Source organism: Mauremys mutica, chromosome 7, assembly GCF_020497125.1.
Source record: "Mauremys mutica isolate MM-2020 ecotype Southern chromosome 7, ASM2049712v1, whole genome shotgun sequence".
In the NCBI taxonomy this organism is placed as follows: Eukaryota; Metazoa; Chordata; order Testudines; family Geoemydidae; genus Mauremys; species Mauremys mutica.
The window spans coordinates 116,626,752-116,642,145 of NC_059078.1; the positions used below are offsets into that span (position 1 = coordinate 116,626,752).

At 38.0% G+C, this 15,394-nt stretch overlaps 1 protein-coding gene across 6 annotated transcripts in view; it reads right to left on the reverse strand.

Moving 5' to 3' along the window:
- ATRNL1 (attractin like 1) overlaps window positions 1-15,394 on the reverse strand; it is a 948,738-nt gene that overhangs the window by 652,336 nt on the left and 281,008 nt on the right. For all 6 annotated transcript variants that reach the window (XM_045024151.1, XM_045024152.1, XM_045024153.1 and 3 more), the window contains exons 16-17: window positions 11,991-12,204; window positions 7,673-7,861 (exon numbers count right to left, since the gene is read on the reverse strand). In XM_045024151.1, the coding sequence (XP_044880086.1) occupies window positions 7,673-7,861; window positions 11,991-12,204 (403 nt within the window). The remainder of the gene's footprint in view (window positions 1-7,672; window positions 7,862-11,990; window positions 12,205-15,394) is intronic.

Below are 15,394 nucleotides of genomic sequence, written 5' to 3' on the forward strand. Positions count from 1 at the left end.
TGGTTTTGATGAATGAACAGGGGAAAACGTAGCCCAGAGTCAAGGGCTTCCACCTCTATTTTCTCTAGTTCCCTAACTTACAAATAACCTCTTGGTTTCATTAGAAATTTTATTTCCTCCTTTTGGTCCCTTCCCTTCCCATCATGAATCTATCCTGATTTAAAAGTTACGAGGATCCTTCAGAAAAAACATACCTATTTAACCATACATTAGGGTGTAGCAACATCCTTCAGAGAGAGGAAGCAGAATGCATACAGACCAGAACAACTGAGATGGACTGTTAAAAAAACAAAACTTAATTCCTAGGTTACTGAAAAGAAAAAAATGGAAGCTAAAATAATATACAGCATATTTTATTGCATGCTGATTTTTAATACTGGGCTTGAACTGAAGTGCCAGAGTATAGCGTATTGTTCTCTTATGGGTTAGTTTACTGTTGATTTGTGTGGGTGGCGAAGAAGGGATGTGCACTGCCATGAGGAGATGTATATCTTTGGAGTTCTTGTATGTGATGAGTTTAGAGAGACACACTAAAAAATGAAGTTCCATGAATATCTAGAGCTAGCCTGTCCCATTCATATAATAAAAGTAATCTTGGATTAGTTTATCTTTCCTTAACTACTGTGTATGCTGGTAGAGTGGTTTTGAAGCCAGCAAAGTTGCTTCAAGGGATAATATTTATAAAACAAAAGCAAAACATTAATATAAGGTGAAAAGGAAACAAAATTCCCCAGTTTGCAGTTCAGCCTAGTCCCATGAAACTTGAATGTGGATCCTAACTTCCCAAAGGCATTCTTCCCACTCACTCAACCAAACAGCTGTATTATAGTCCTTCTCATGAGCATATGTGCAGGGGAGGAACTTAAACTAAGGCTGAAACCCTTGTTAAACAGGAAGGTAGTGCCCCTGTATCCTGTTACACACACTGTTTAGCAACTGTGGTAACATTTTCTTCACTTTATAATATCAAAACACTTTTCATCTACTGCATATTCTTTCTTCTTTGACAATTAAATGACATATCTAGACACCTTACTAACTCATCAAATAGTTCTGGAAATAAAAGAGAAAATTTGGTAACATGGAAAGAAACAACATTTTATACTGTGATGAATCCCCATAAGTACCAGAACATCAATATGATGTTACTGGAAATAATACAATTATGTTTCCAAACACTGTCAATAGTGTTCAGAAGCACTGCTGGAACTCAATTTAGAAGCATGAAATATCAATCTGAATTTACTGCTAACTGTCTCAGATAAAAACTGTCAATTCATAAATGATTTGAAATGAATTAATAGGCTAAGTGAGCTTCCCATTTATCTGACTACAGTCCTGGCTTGCATCACTAAAATGGTTCACCTGAGAAATTTGCAGAAACCCCTCACAGGCATCTACTGCCTGTTCCATTGAAGTCTCCTTGTCACAGGCTGGCAAAGGCAGCTGGGATCAGTCTTGCCTGCAACCCACTGATAATTAGTGACCCCAGCTGAAGGTTCTAGGGAGGTTTAATTATAATAACTATTTCCAGCCATGGGGAGAGAAAAAGGGTTGAGAACTCAGAGTGTACAAGGACTAGGAGTCAAAAGCAGTAGGAGAGTACTGCTAGAGATAGTCATGACTTGCTAAAGAGGTGGGGCTGGGCACCTGAGAACTCAATATATTACAAACAAAATGCCAGCAGACACACATGCTAATCAAGTTTAGATTTACTGGGACATATTTGTCATATGGTCCTGAGGTTTCGGTTCTGGACAAAAAGGGGTTGACAGTCATGGTGTCCTCAAGCAGGGAGAGCCCTTGAGTCTGAATTACTTCTCACTGATGTCAACTTGGCCTGAGTTTGTTGACCTTCAGGGCACACAGCAAGGTTAATCTATTTATGCAGGCTTTCCCCTACCTGAAGTTGCCTTAGTAGTTTGTTTAATGTGGGCTGACTTCTGTCAGTTTTTTTATTTTAGAAACTATTTTTGGTAATAGTTTTCCATAGATATAGAGGCAACAGTGGATTTATTTTAATAAGATAAGGTTTTAAAAATGTAAACATGGGGGGTGGAGGGAGAGAAAGAATGGAGAATGAATACGGCACAAATCCCTACACAGTAAGTTCTACAATCTCTTGCTAATAATGAGAGGATGACAGGAGACTAAAATAAATAGCTCATGTAAAAGAAAAAAAATCAGTACACTATACAAGTGTTATAGACATATGGAATATAGGTTCAATTTAGAGAATTTACTTCTGTGAAACTGACAATACTGCACCTACTAGAAAACAGCTGCTTAATCCTCTCATGTTATTATGTTGAACAACAATAAAAGTGGAAAAACAGTAATGAGGATTCCAAGGGATTTAAATTAATTTTTCATGCTAACTACAAGCACCTTCTCAAGGGGAAAAAGGGAAATTTTATGTCTTTAGGTCGAGATCAAATAAGTTTAAAACTGTGGATGTGGTTACTGTCCCTCAAAGCATGAACCTCTCACAACTCTGGAGTCCAAAGGGCCAAGGATCTACATGTGGGGAGATGGAAAAGAGTAAGCAACATCAGACAGTCCAAAGCCAACTCAAAGGGGAAACTGTTTAAATGGTAACATAGTATGAGGAAGCTTCATTAACTTTTCAACAGAACCTTCACTGTGCTGTGGAACTGAAAGGGGTAAAAAGTCAGTGGGATGAAATGTGCATGGATCAGAAGTTCTTTTCCTATAGCAATGTCTTTTATTTACTCATAGAAACAAAGGCACTTCCTCTTTTGATAATCATTTTTTTAAAATTCTAAAATATATTCAGGGAAGCACTGCTCACAGCTCCATAGTTAAAGATGAATCATGTTTTGCACATAAAAGTAGGAATACACCCACTTTCTTATATATGAATACAGAGTATACAACACTTGAAGCACTTGAAGTGCAGAATGAATTTCACAAGTAAGTTGGTTAATTGGTCTATGAGTTAAAATTCATTTTTAAAATGGATCTTTTAATGAATTAGGTGGAGCATCAGAATATTTTTTTTGGTCCTGAACTTTCTTAACTATGAAACATAAATGCTTCAGTTTCCCTTAACACTAAAAATTGCCTATATTTGAAAACAATGGCTAATCACAATTTTTTCCATGTTTCTTCATAGCTAAAAATTTCTCCTTCAACAAGTATAAGGTTATATTATAGAGAATTCTAAATGGAACTGCCCTCTTTCAAAAGGGTGTCACCTCCTATTGATTTCAAGAGGATTGAGACCACTGATTGCTTATTATTTTTTAGTATTTGTAGTATGACTGCTCTTAAACATGGCTACTGGCTTCACTCTCATTGTAAGTAATGGGAGGCAATGACCATTTTGAAAGAGTGTACCCAGTGAGAACAATGGGAAGTTGTAGACATTTAAAAGAAGACAGCTCCTCATGAGTTTCTCTGAAGGAAAAGATTTTGACACCAGCCTCTGCTGACAAATAAACCTTCAGTTATGAAAAATACAATGTTTCCGGTATTCCTGGGATCTCATTATTTTGGAGGATTTTTACCTCCTCATGATCTGAGGTGGAAAAGAATCAAATGCATCTTTAAAAAAAAAATTCTTCTAGTCTCGGTCCACAAACACTAAACTGCCCTAATCATAATCCTGTAGTTATTGCATTGTGTGTCACTATTGGGCAGAGATACAGTTGTATGTGCACCCTAACTGTGCATTTCCATACTTTAACATGTTTGGATTTCTTTTAAGTTTAAGCTTAACTCTGAATTTCCTAGTTTACAATGCTTAGTTTTGGGGTAACTACAACATCCCTGCAATGTATATTACCCTCCATTTTAAATTTTGTGTGTATAATATAAAATATATTTTTATTAACTAACTCCATTTTAACATAGTTTTTGTCTGGAAATATGTACATAAAATTATATACTTATCTTCTAAGATTAATAATCTTCTAAAACTAATCTATTCAGGGGAGTGACTCAGTATTTGTGTATAGCTACAGTGCTAAGTACAATGTAGTTACAATCCCTATTGGGGCCTCTGGATGCTATATTAATATATTATCATTAATATTTCTATTAGAGTAGGGCCTGGAACTCAATCAAGGATTGATTGTCCACCACACTAGGTACTGTACACACAAGCAACATGGAAGGCAGAGTTTGCAATGAAGGTGTCAGGCAGGAGAAGACAGGTGAATGAGACACAGAAAGGTTGGGAGTTGGTGGGAAATAAACATAGAAGCAGAAATCCATTATAAATATTAAATAATACTACAAAATTTCTAGAGAAGACTGACATATTGTTTCACAGGACCCTTCTGTGAACATGGTTTCAGAAGTAATTCCTGTACAAATGTATGTTTTTCAGGGACCTCTTTTTAAGGAGACTCTGCAGTTTAAGCCAAGTTTATTTTTGTGGATGTTGGTTTATTTTGCCATCACTGACATTAAGAGGATACAGTGTCCTCTGAAATCAGCAGGAATGCTAAAAGTGATGCAAAGGCAACTATTAAGGGATGGCGCCACACTCCACTAATATTAAATGAATACATTTCAAATCATTACTGACAGTAGAAAAAGTAGTGTTCACTGTCTGGGGGAGAAAGACTAAAAAGCTGGCCATAAATTTGTTGGCAGACATCCAGTGTTTTTTCAATTCACAAACTTCAGTGAAGTAGTGATATAAATACAAGGACAGAATTATATATTATCTATGGAGAAGACAGGTAGCTGCCCTTTACCTCTCCAGGGTCAAACTGGTAAGCCTGCATGTCCCACTGACCCCAATGGAAGGGGTTTTTCCCCCTCAGAGAAAGGGCTGCCAGAATGCCTCTCCCCCCCTTTATCCTTAATGCAGGAAGAGAAATCTATAGAACACCAGACTCTAATAAATGCTTAAGTCCATGCAGGAATAACAGATGATCCACTTTCAGGATTCCATTAGGGGGGCAGCACAGAACAAGAACCACCATGCCCAAAGGCTGCCCTTGGGGGTTCGGGTTCTCTGGGAGAGAAGGAAGGAGCCAACAATGAAAAACCTGAGACGTTCTATGTAGGTGTAGTAATTTGTAAAACTGAAAATGGTACTGCAGGTAGGAAAAGAAGATTTATATTCAAGGAGGAGGAACTCTTCTCTTGACATTTATTGGTGGGTTATGAGTATTTGCCACCAGCAATCCATTCTCAAATTGTAATGGCTTGAAGTGGTGGTGATGAGTGGAATGAAATTTTCTGCCAAGCAGTTCTTAAAATGACTAAATGTCATCAATAAAAAACAGGGCTCTTAATTTCTTTTCCAAGCTGTGAAAATAAATATGCATTTCTCATATCCACTCATTCTGTGTGATATTTTCTGTCGTTTAAACCATGAATGAGTGTGTCAAGTAGCCTACTGGTACACAACAGATAAAAATGTTGAAATATTCATCTATGAGTCATGACAAAAGTAATAAAGCGTGAATGCTTTTCTTTTGTTAAGCTATTGATACATACCTTTCTGTGAACAAACAAGCAACAAGATTAACTAAAATAATATTTTAACAAGTGAATAAACTTATTTATATTAATATCTCATTAAAATACACCTTTTAGCAGTAATATTAAATAATCTACCCACCTGAATTTTAATTAGACTGAAAACAAAGGTTCTCAACAAGGTCTGATTTAGATATTAATTTTCTTGTTTTACATTCAAACTTTCAAATACTTTAAGTCCAATAAAATGTCTTCTTATGGAAATTGAATTTTTTTTTATTGGCTAGATAGAAAACACAATTTCAGAGAAAGCTACTTCTATATGATATTGAACTGACATATGGCAAATAACATTATGTTTATTTAATATAAAATTTTTAGACCTGCCTCGAATGACAACTAAATTAAACACAGTGCTTTTGTTGTCCCTGCACAAACAGAAGTGGTATGGCTTTCAGATAAATGCAAAGAAAAAAATCCACTTGAATAATATATAAATTGTGACACAAACCAACAAAAAACAGGAAGTGTGAGGTCAAGACTGACTTTTCACTCATAACTCGTGCCATTTTTAAAACAAAGGTACAACTTTTTCAATATTAGTGATGTCAATTTTACTTCTGAATTTTCAGTCACTGGCTTATGGATTTTAATTAAATTTCTTCTTTTAAAAGAAAAAAATTATTTTCCTGGACTGCTGTAAGACAGAAGTGTCTAGATAATGGAATGTTTTAAATTTTGCATATTTACAGCATTATCATCAGGCCACTCACTGGTAAGTGATAACCAAGTGCACATTACTGCAGTTTCCTATTAAGTCTTCCATAGCAAGGCCTACTTGCCCCTCCCAAATGGCTGGAGATTGGAGACCAGTATCTCTTATGTGGAGGCCCTTTGCCTCCTGCACTGGCTCCCACCTCTTTCCTAGCCCATTTCCTGCTTTAATAATATTATTTCAACTTCACAAAATTGTCAATGAAATGTACCAGCTCAGGCACACAATATGCTCACTATATACTATGAAGATGAATGATAATGAAAGAACTCCAATTAAATTGGGGGTGCAGGCTTTTCTGCAGATCCCAGTGTCCTTGGCCCTACTGTTAGCTGATAGACCACCTGTGCCTTTCCTCACCTATTTTCCGATCTTTTTGTCTCTCTCCTCCCATGTAACACATAAGCACAGAGTAGCCAACTACATGCAGAACATTCAAGCTTCAACCTTCAATTGAGATGAAATCAATGGCCCTTATCATAGACCAAGCACACCACCTTTTACCTTACCATTGTCCTCTGGGGTTCATGGGGAAGGATGTATGTATGTATGTAGGGTCTGATGGAACAGAAAAATAATCTAGCCACAACTCTGAAACAAGGTCCGTCTGATGTCCAATGTCTTGAACCCTGCCAAAAGGGATTCAGGAAAATTTCTCCTTATATGTCACTTGCTCTATGTCATGTCTTGATATATCAAGAGAGATTAATTGCACCCATCAGAAAATGCTTGCCAGTATGAGGAATGCAATCATCCAATTATCTGCAGTCTCACTCACAATGACCTCTCATGCTATCATACATATAGTTTATTTTGTGGCCAGAACACCCATGCCACCAACCACCAGGCCCTGAATACAGTCCAGACACTGTCCTCTCCCAGTTCTCCCCAATCATCATAACACTCTCAATTGTCTAACCTGCAATCAGTACCAGGCCACTTCACTTCTTGTCCCCTACACCACTGTTTCTGAAACTTTTGAAAACTGTCGCCCATTAGGAAAATGAAACCAATCATGACCGTGCTGCAACCCTGCTGCCCATCCCATCCTTGGAGTCTCTCCTCCGACCAGGGAATGACCCCACGCATTGGAAAATACTGCCCAACACACTGTGATTAATTTGTAATGTTTCTATTCATGTAAATAAAGTGCAAATAGGAATATATTTGTCTTTATATTGAATTAATAAACTATGTATTGGCTCTTCTCAAAATCTAAAGAGTATTCCCTCTGTCAAAACTTATTTATACTATCTGCATCCATAAAATATGAAACAAATTATCCATTGCTGATATTAATGGGCTATGATGACAGCTGAAATGATCTGTTCTTTCTTTTCTGTATCTAGTGAAACTTACTCAAATGTTTGTGCCTCTATAAAGGTAGAAAAAATAATCATGTTATAGTTAACAGTGTTCATTCATTAACATACTTACGAGAGCAGGTAGCAGTTTGCCACTCTAGGCACTGTCCATATGGAAAGGAGATTATATAGGCATTGGAGTCAACGCATCGTTTTGTACTGCTACACCACATACACTCCATGCCATTGCTCGTGCAGTTGGAACATGTTGTTCTCAGGGAACATGTTTTTTTGCAGGGTCTAGCATTTTGATTAGGACTAACTAGAAAAAAGCAGAAAGAGTTTATTAATTTAACACAAATTCAATCCCTATTATCTTAACATTATGTAATATTAAAAAGACTGTTAAAATAAAAGTGATTGTCTGCTGGTTTATTTGTGAACAATTTCAGTCAGACTCACGGTACAGTATGCAAATACAATTTTTTTTATTTTTTATTTTTTTTTTTACAAAAATTACCCTACTGTTCTCAATACTCCTTTGTGTAGTCATCTTAAGTCACATTACATCTCCAAAAGACTTCATTTAAAAGTGATTATAAGAATTTTACTTATATACTGCATTTGTAAATTTAGTATTCATTGTTCAATAATGGCAGTGTAGTTATGAGCACATGCATTACATATAATATGACTGCAGCTACTGTAATAGGTGTGTATGACAGGGTGCTGAGTAAGGAGGGCTTAATCAGCCCCCAGTCAAGGGGAATGAATTGGGGCAGGTTGAAGAGCCCTGTACCTGCCTGGCAAGGAGAAATGCTGCCAGCCTAATTAGCCAGGGGCTATAAAGGCTGTCAGGAAGGAAGCCAGAGTACGAGGGGGGAAAAGAAAGGCCAGGCACAGAGAGAGGTAAGGCCCTCTAGTCTGCTGCTGGCAAAGTTTGGCTGTGGAAAACCTGTACATAGATAGTAAGGTGGTGGTGGGAAACAGCTATAAATAAAGAGCACTAGTGTTTGCATCAACCTGAGGCATCCATGACTGATCTGCGAGGGAAGCAGGGGCAGAAACCAGAGGGGACCAGCTTATGCCTTGCTACAGTGTAGCAATCTATGACCTTCTTGTTCTGTTGCTCATTAGTTAACTAGTGAATAACCATAAACCACAGTTATTTACTTCACTAGTGATATATTTTCCCTTAAACATTCTGTCTCTTATCTGAAAGTGAGAGTTGCCAAATGAACATCTGCCCTCTGGTGTATACAGTAGCACTCAATACAAATTGAAAGAGAAAATAAGGGAAATGTTATTTAATATATAAGAGGTTTTTACTGAAGACAATATTTTGCTTATCTTAGTCGTGGTATGTGTAATCTCTGAAAAGTTATATTCTCAATAAAAATTACTTGTATGTTTTTATGTTGCATTATCTCTTTATTACAAATAAAGCTGTAACGTGCATCAATATGAGTATAGTAATTCTTAACTAAGACCAGTACATAAAAATATTGGTAGAGTAATACGTTTCAATTATAAAAGGAATTTGCACAGCATTCCTGTAATAAATGTTAACTAAACCCACACAGCTATTATGTACTTTGTGGATTATTGATTATATATAAACAGCTTTATACAAAATAAGCTTAATCCTCAAGTCCTTCCTCAGCCCTTAATAAGGCAAAAACTCCCAATGATTTGAGAGAGTAAAGACAGGTAAAAACTGAGTAAGGACTTCAGGCTTTGTCTCGCTATGCATAAATTTGAGCCACAGCTTGCTATAATCATAAACAATCTTTTACTGTAAAACAATTTTAAAAAATGTGATGGAACTCAAAAATGGAATCCCAGAAGCCCTGAATTTTCTTAACCTCCATATCTGCTGAAACAGTTCAATAGCAAATAAAATTGGCATCAATAACAGATGGAGATTCTGATGCTAAACTTGGAAAATACTCTAACAGTTTGTCATCTGCATTCTTCAGTTATTTAACACGTCATCGCACCATGCCACATCTGTTTATTCTTTGATAGAGAGAAATATAACAGATTACAATATCTATTACTACAAAACAGCAGCATGAGAAACAGAAACAATAGGAAACAGACTCAGTCAGCAGTAGCAACAAAATGCAAATTTACTTTGTAATTACACTGCTATTTGAAATACTACAAGTTGTGCATAAGACAGCCAGAGGATTGTTGGAATGCATGTTTTATTTATGAAAGTTAACAACTTTGAGAATGTTGACAGCAAAATGCTTCTTTATATATGAATGCACAACAAAAAATTAAATACTTTTAAATGCCTTTTATGTTACTTTGTACACAAGGCTTTCTACTACATTGGCAAACTCAAAAGGAAGGGAAAAAAAGACAACAACAGAAAGAAGATACATTAGGATCACTTTCATCTCTACAAACCTTGTTCATCCTATTAGGACAACCTGTAAATTTTAACCATCTGCACAAAATGAGAGCATTGTTCATATGAAAAATGCGGAATTATATTTACTTCCTTTCCAAAGGGTTAAGTGAGCTCTCTGTACAGCAGCGGTTCTCAAACTGTGGGTAGGGACCCCAAAGTGGATCACAACCTCATTTTAATGGGGTTGCCAGGGCTGGCATTAAAATAGCTGGGCCCGGAGCCAAAGCCCAATCCCCACCGCCCGGGCCAGGGCTGAAGCCAAAGCCCAAAGGCGTCAGCCCCGGGTGGCAGGGCTCAGGTTACAGGCCCACTACGTGGGGCTGAAGCCCTTGGGCTTTGGCTCCCCCTCCCTGGGGAGGTGCGGCTCAGACTTCAGTCCCCCCACCTGGGGTTGTGAAGTAACTTTTGTTTTCAGAAGGTGGTCACGGTGCAATGAAGTTTGAGAACCCCTGATCTACAGAGTCTCATATGACCACACATTACACTGTCACCAATCATCTTAGACAACTTGGGGACTTTTCCTCCTTTTCATGAAGGACAGGGCTAGAAGAAGGTTTTAATATTAACTATTAGGTAAGTGTCTGCAATGTTTTTCTGTATCCTCTAGAGAGCTTTTAAAAAAAAAACAAAAAAAACTTCTAAACACAATGAATTAGTTTTTATGCAAATATCTCCTTTAAACTAAACATTAACATTTATGTACCAACAATATTACTATTTGTGGATACTCTGCCTTTTATCACTTTACAATTTTTATATAATTAATCCTCAGGTAGATATTATAATCTGCATTTGATAGATGGAGAAACAGATTCAGAGAAGGCAACTTAGTCAAGTGATTTGCTCAAGACCATCGCCAGGGAGTCAGTGGGAGAATCAGGTTTAGAATTTAGTAGGTCCTGTTTCCCAACCTGTGACTCAAACCACTTGGCCACCCTTCTCAGTGGTAGTAAATACATTAATTCACTCACATTTTTGGACTTTTTTTCTTGTAAAATAAAGAAAAACCTCGGTCACAAGGAAATTTTGAATCTCAATATAAGCATTAGCAATTTGGGATCTGTGACAAGCTAGTCAACACTGCAGCACCTCCAGGAGAGTGTCTGCACACTTATGTCCCAATCCTCAATTTTAAAACACGCGAGCAGTCCCACTGAAAACAACAGAACTACTCATGTGCTTCCCATTAAGTATCTGCATAAGCATTTGTATCGGGATCTTAGAGATTAGACATCAATGTGGTGTGATTTACTGCAAAAGCAAAATCATGAAGTACAGTATGTTTTATCTCTCCATAGATTCTCAGAGAAAGAGAGAGAAAAATTCTTGGTCTCCTTATTAATTACAATGTCCTTCTTATATGTCTTTCTAACTAGAATTCACAACAGTTCATCCTTCTTATAAAGTAAGAGTGGTGCAGGTAATTCACCACAGGTAGACCAGTCCTGTTAGTTTGCAAACATTTGCTTACCCAAGGATGACTGTTAACCACTTGTCTCCTAACTTCTCAGCATAGGTTTATACACACTGTTAAAAGAGCCTCCAACTACCTTCTGCTTCCATAATGGGAAGGGGTAACTGGGTTCTTTAAAAACTGACAAAAGATGGCTAAAATAACTCTGTTTTAGTTAAACTTCTGTTTTATTAATTTAAATGGATAATCAGCAAGATTCATAAATGAAACATGCTTTAGCAGCATCAGCTTTGTTGAACACAAAAGCTGAACAGCAACTTTTATATACAAAACTCCAATATCAGAGCAGTAATTCTGCCTTGGAACTCACTGATGTAGCTGGTATGATGCGGACTATGCCAGGTGGGGTAACTCTCAAAGAAAAGTGTGTTACTTTTGAGAATTTCATTTGCTTTCCAAGATTAAAAGCTTCACTTGCTTTTAAACATTAAAAGCAAAACCTTCCTGCATTTATTTACAAGAATTTTTCCCACATTCCTTCTGTACAAAACAAAAATGCCAAACGGACTGTTCAACCATTTTAACAGCAGCATTTTGGTATGGGAGATTGCTCACCAACAGGTTTTTCACAGACAAGACCATCTGCCTTAGCGGTGCATGGATTCGCTTTCAGCCCTGACACCTCTGCTCTTTCTAGATATGCACAGAAGCCAGAGTCATTTGGTTCTCCAGGAAGCCATTGCAGTGTCGTATTTGTGAAAGGAGACATGTCATCCCATCCCCAGTAGGAGATGTTGATCTTGCGCAAACCTACCCAAGGTGATATTTTCTATAAAGCAGAATGAAAGGGACATGAAACAATTAGTCAACAGTCAACTACAACAATGCTTTTTTTCTTTTTTTTTGGCCTAAGATCAATAGTTTCATATTGCATTCAGAGTGGAGCTAACAGTGATTTCCCCACCATCTCTTATATTTGGTAACAATACAGTTTTCAACTCATTTGTTCTGTCTTGCTGAAAGCTGAAGAAATCCATATGCTTCTGTTCTGTTAAAAACCTACATGATTCTGTTTGCTTAAAGTCAGCTCTATTGTGTGGTATCTGATCAACAATTAAAGACCTAATAAGGCACTCAGAATAAAGTTTTCCCTCTGGCTATTGTTCTAGTCATTAACTGCCAGGAAAAAATGGATAACATAAATGCAGGCAAAAGCAGTAGTGGCACATAAAAACAAAGGCTCAGTAGACAGAAAACATGGGGGAAATATTCCTCTTTCAAACAGGATCATATTGATGCAAACTAGGTACTCTTTTGTTCGAGCTAGCAGTATCCACATGGGGCAGTCAGAACACAATGCTTTGGTATGCTCTGCATTTTATACCTCTGTAGTCCGCCCTGTGACACAGTGTAGACATAGCCTAAGTGATATACCCAGTATAACCCAGGAAATCTTTGGGAGAGCCAAAAATGAAACCCCCCCATACCCTGAATCCCAGTCTAGTGTTTTAACCACAAGTTCCTTTTTCCTCCTTCATCAAGTGCTCTGCCCAACTAGTCATTATGCTGAGGAACAACCCTGCATTTCTCTCAGGGTTATTGCTTAAGAGATGCAAGATTATTTATATAAAACAGATACCTCTGGATTATTAATTCATTCTAAGTAAATCTTGTTTATTGCTTAAACAATACACTGTTCAAAAATTCACAAAAAAGTCTCATTGTTCCACAAAGCATTACACTTTTTTCATATCACTGTCTTAAAAATATCTGATTTAAATAGAATATATTCAGTAGTTCATTCATATTAATAGACAATAATAATGTATGGCATGGGGCGGCTCTAGGAATTTCACCGCCCCAAGCACGGCGGCACGCCGCGGGGGGCACTCTGGCGGTCGCCGGTCCCGTGGCTCCGGTGGACCTTCTGCAGACGTGCCTGCGGAGGGTCCGCTGGTCCCGCGGCTCCGGTGGAGCATCCGCAGGCACGCCTGCGGGAGGTCTACCGGAGCCACGGGACCACCGGACCCTCCACAGGCATGCCTGCAGGAGGTCCACTGGAGCTGCCTGCCACCCTCCCAGGCGACAGGCAGAGCGCCCCCCACGGCATGCCGCCCCAAGCGCGCGCTTGGCACGCTGGGGTCTGGAGCCGGCCCTGTGTATGGCTGAAAATGTGGCAAGCCTATTTTATGGGGAAGATATCCAACAAAACTCACTTAGATATCAGAAGATGTTTAGTATTAAATTAACTGTATGGGCTTTCAGTAGATGTCTTAAGTATACTACATACAGAATAGTAGTATATGATTGGATACCAAACTTTCAGTCAATAAGAAATGTGAATTTGGCACATAAAAGATTTAAGAGTTGGTGCAGAAATCTGGTTAGAACATCCTTCAGTTAAAAGTGAATATATATGCCTTTCCATGCAGCTGGCCACAATACACGATTAGGAAGGCCTTTATTCTCCACAACATGCCAGTTATATTAAAATGTAGTTGAGGAGGACTCTCTGATTCAGAGCCACCCAGCCCCAGTCAAGGGTCTTCTTTCTCCTGCTGGCTTGGACAAAGACCTCCCCCACCTCTGAAGCAGCACAGAGAGGCATTCTCCTCTGGCCAACTCCAGCTGCTTACACAGCACAAATTCAGTTGGAGTATTCATCCCTTAATAATTTTATTAATAGATGTAAGTAGAGCTTTTTTATTTTAAATACTTCTCATAGAAACAAAATTCAATATTGTCATCACAATAGTTCAACAAAATTAACTTTTTTTAAACTGGTTTATTGTAATGTATTTACTGTTTGAATCACTCAAATATACATCAAAACTGATACTAACAGACATGGCGGAGTGTCTCTTTGTTTAGTCATTTATAAACAGACTATTTATCCTCCCAAGTAACTTGTAACTTAAAGCCATTCAGAGGGAGGATTTATAACGGTATATTAGATCCGCAATACTGTACCTCAGTGAAAATCAATTACATGCTAATTTCATTACTTAATACTTCCATTCTGCACAAAAGTTATTGCTGTTGAACAGAGGAAGAACAGAACCACCTAACAACCACCAACCTCGCCAAACTCATCTTCAGAAGCAAGCTTTCCATAGACCAGGACACACCAACTCAAAGTAGCACCAGATGACAGAACAACAAATGCAAAACCTGTACACATATCTCCACTGCTATGATGATCAATATCCTCCCCCAAATACACCTTTCAAGATTCCTGGGTCCTACACATGCCTATCACCTCATCCTGTGGCATCAAATGCCCCAACAACTACTGTGTGTGTAAAACCAGACAATCACTATGCTCTTGAATGAACTCTCACAGAAAAAAGATAATGGACAAAAACACTATCACCCATGGATGAACGCATTTCATAAAGCAATCACTCTGTATCTGATCTCTCAGTCCTCATCCTTAAACAAAACCTGCACAACACCTTCAAAAGATGAGCCTGGGAACTTAAATTCATAACTCTGCTGGACTGGACTTAACAGAGACACTGGTTTATGGATCATTACAACAATTTGGAACACACCCTACTGCCTGCTAACCATTACACGCCCACTTCATTTTAAGTGGTGTCCTACAGCATGTTTTATATAATCTGTCCACGTGTATTTAGTCAAACACTCTGGTTACTGTCTCCAGACTTGAGGAAGAACTCTGTGGAGCCCAAAAGCTTGTCCCTTCTACAATCAGAAGTTGGTACAAAAAAGATATTACTTCACCTACATTAACTCTTATATCCTGGAACCAACACAGCTCCAACAATGCTACAAACACCACAGACAGGTATAGCTGCATTGCAGAAAGGACAGGATTTGACTCCTGGAGATTTTGCCTCTGCCATGTCCAAGGGGGTCCAGTGTTGGGGCACCTCCCAGACATGAAGGCTTTTTCCTACTTTTCTTTTTCTGCCAACAGACTTAAAAATAGAAATTTAACTATACTAATTATATCTGGAACATGAACTACAACTAATACATGTGTAAGGAAAGAA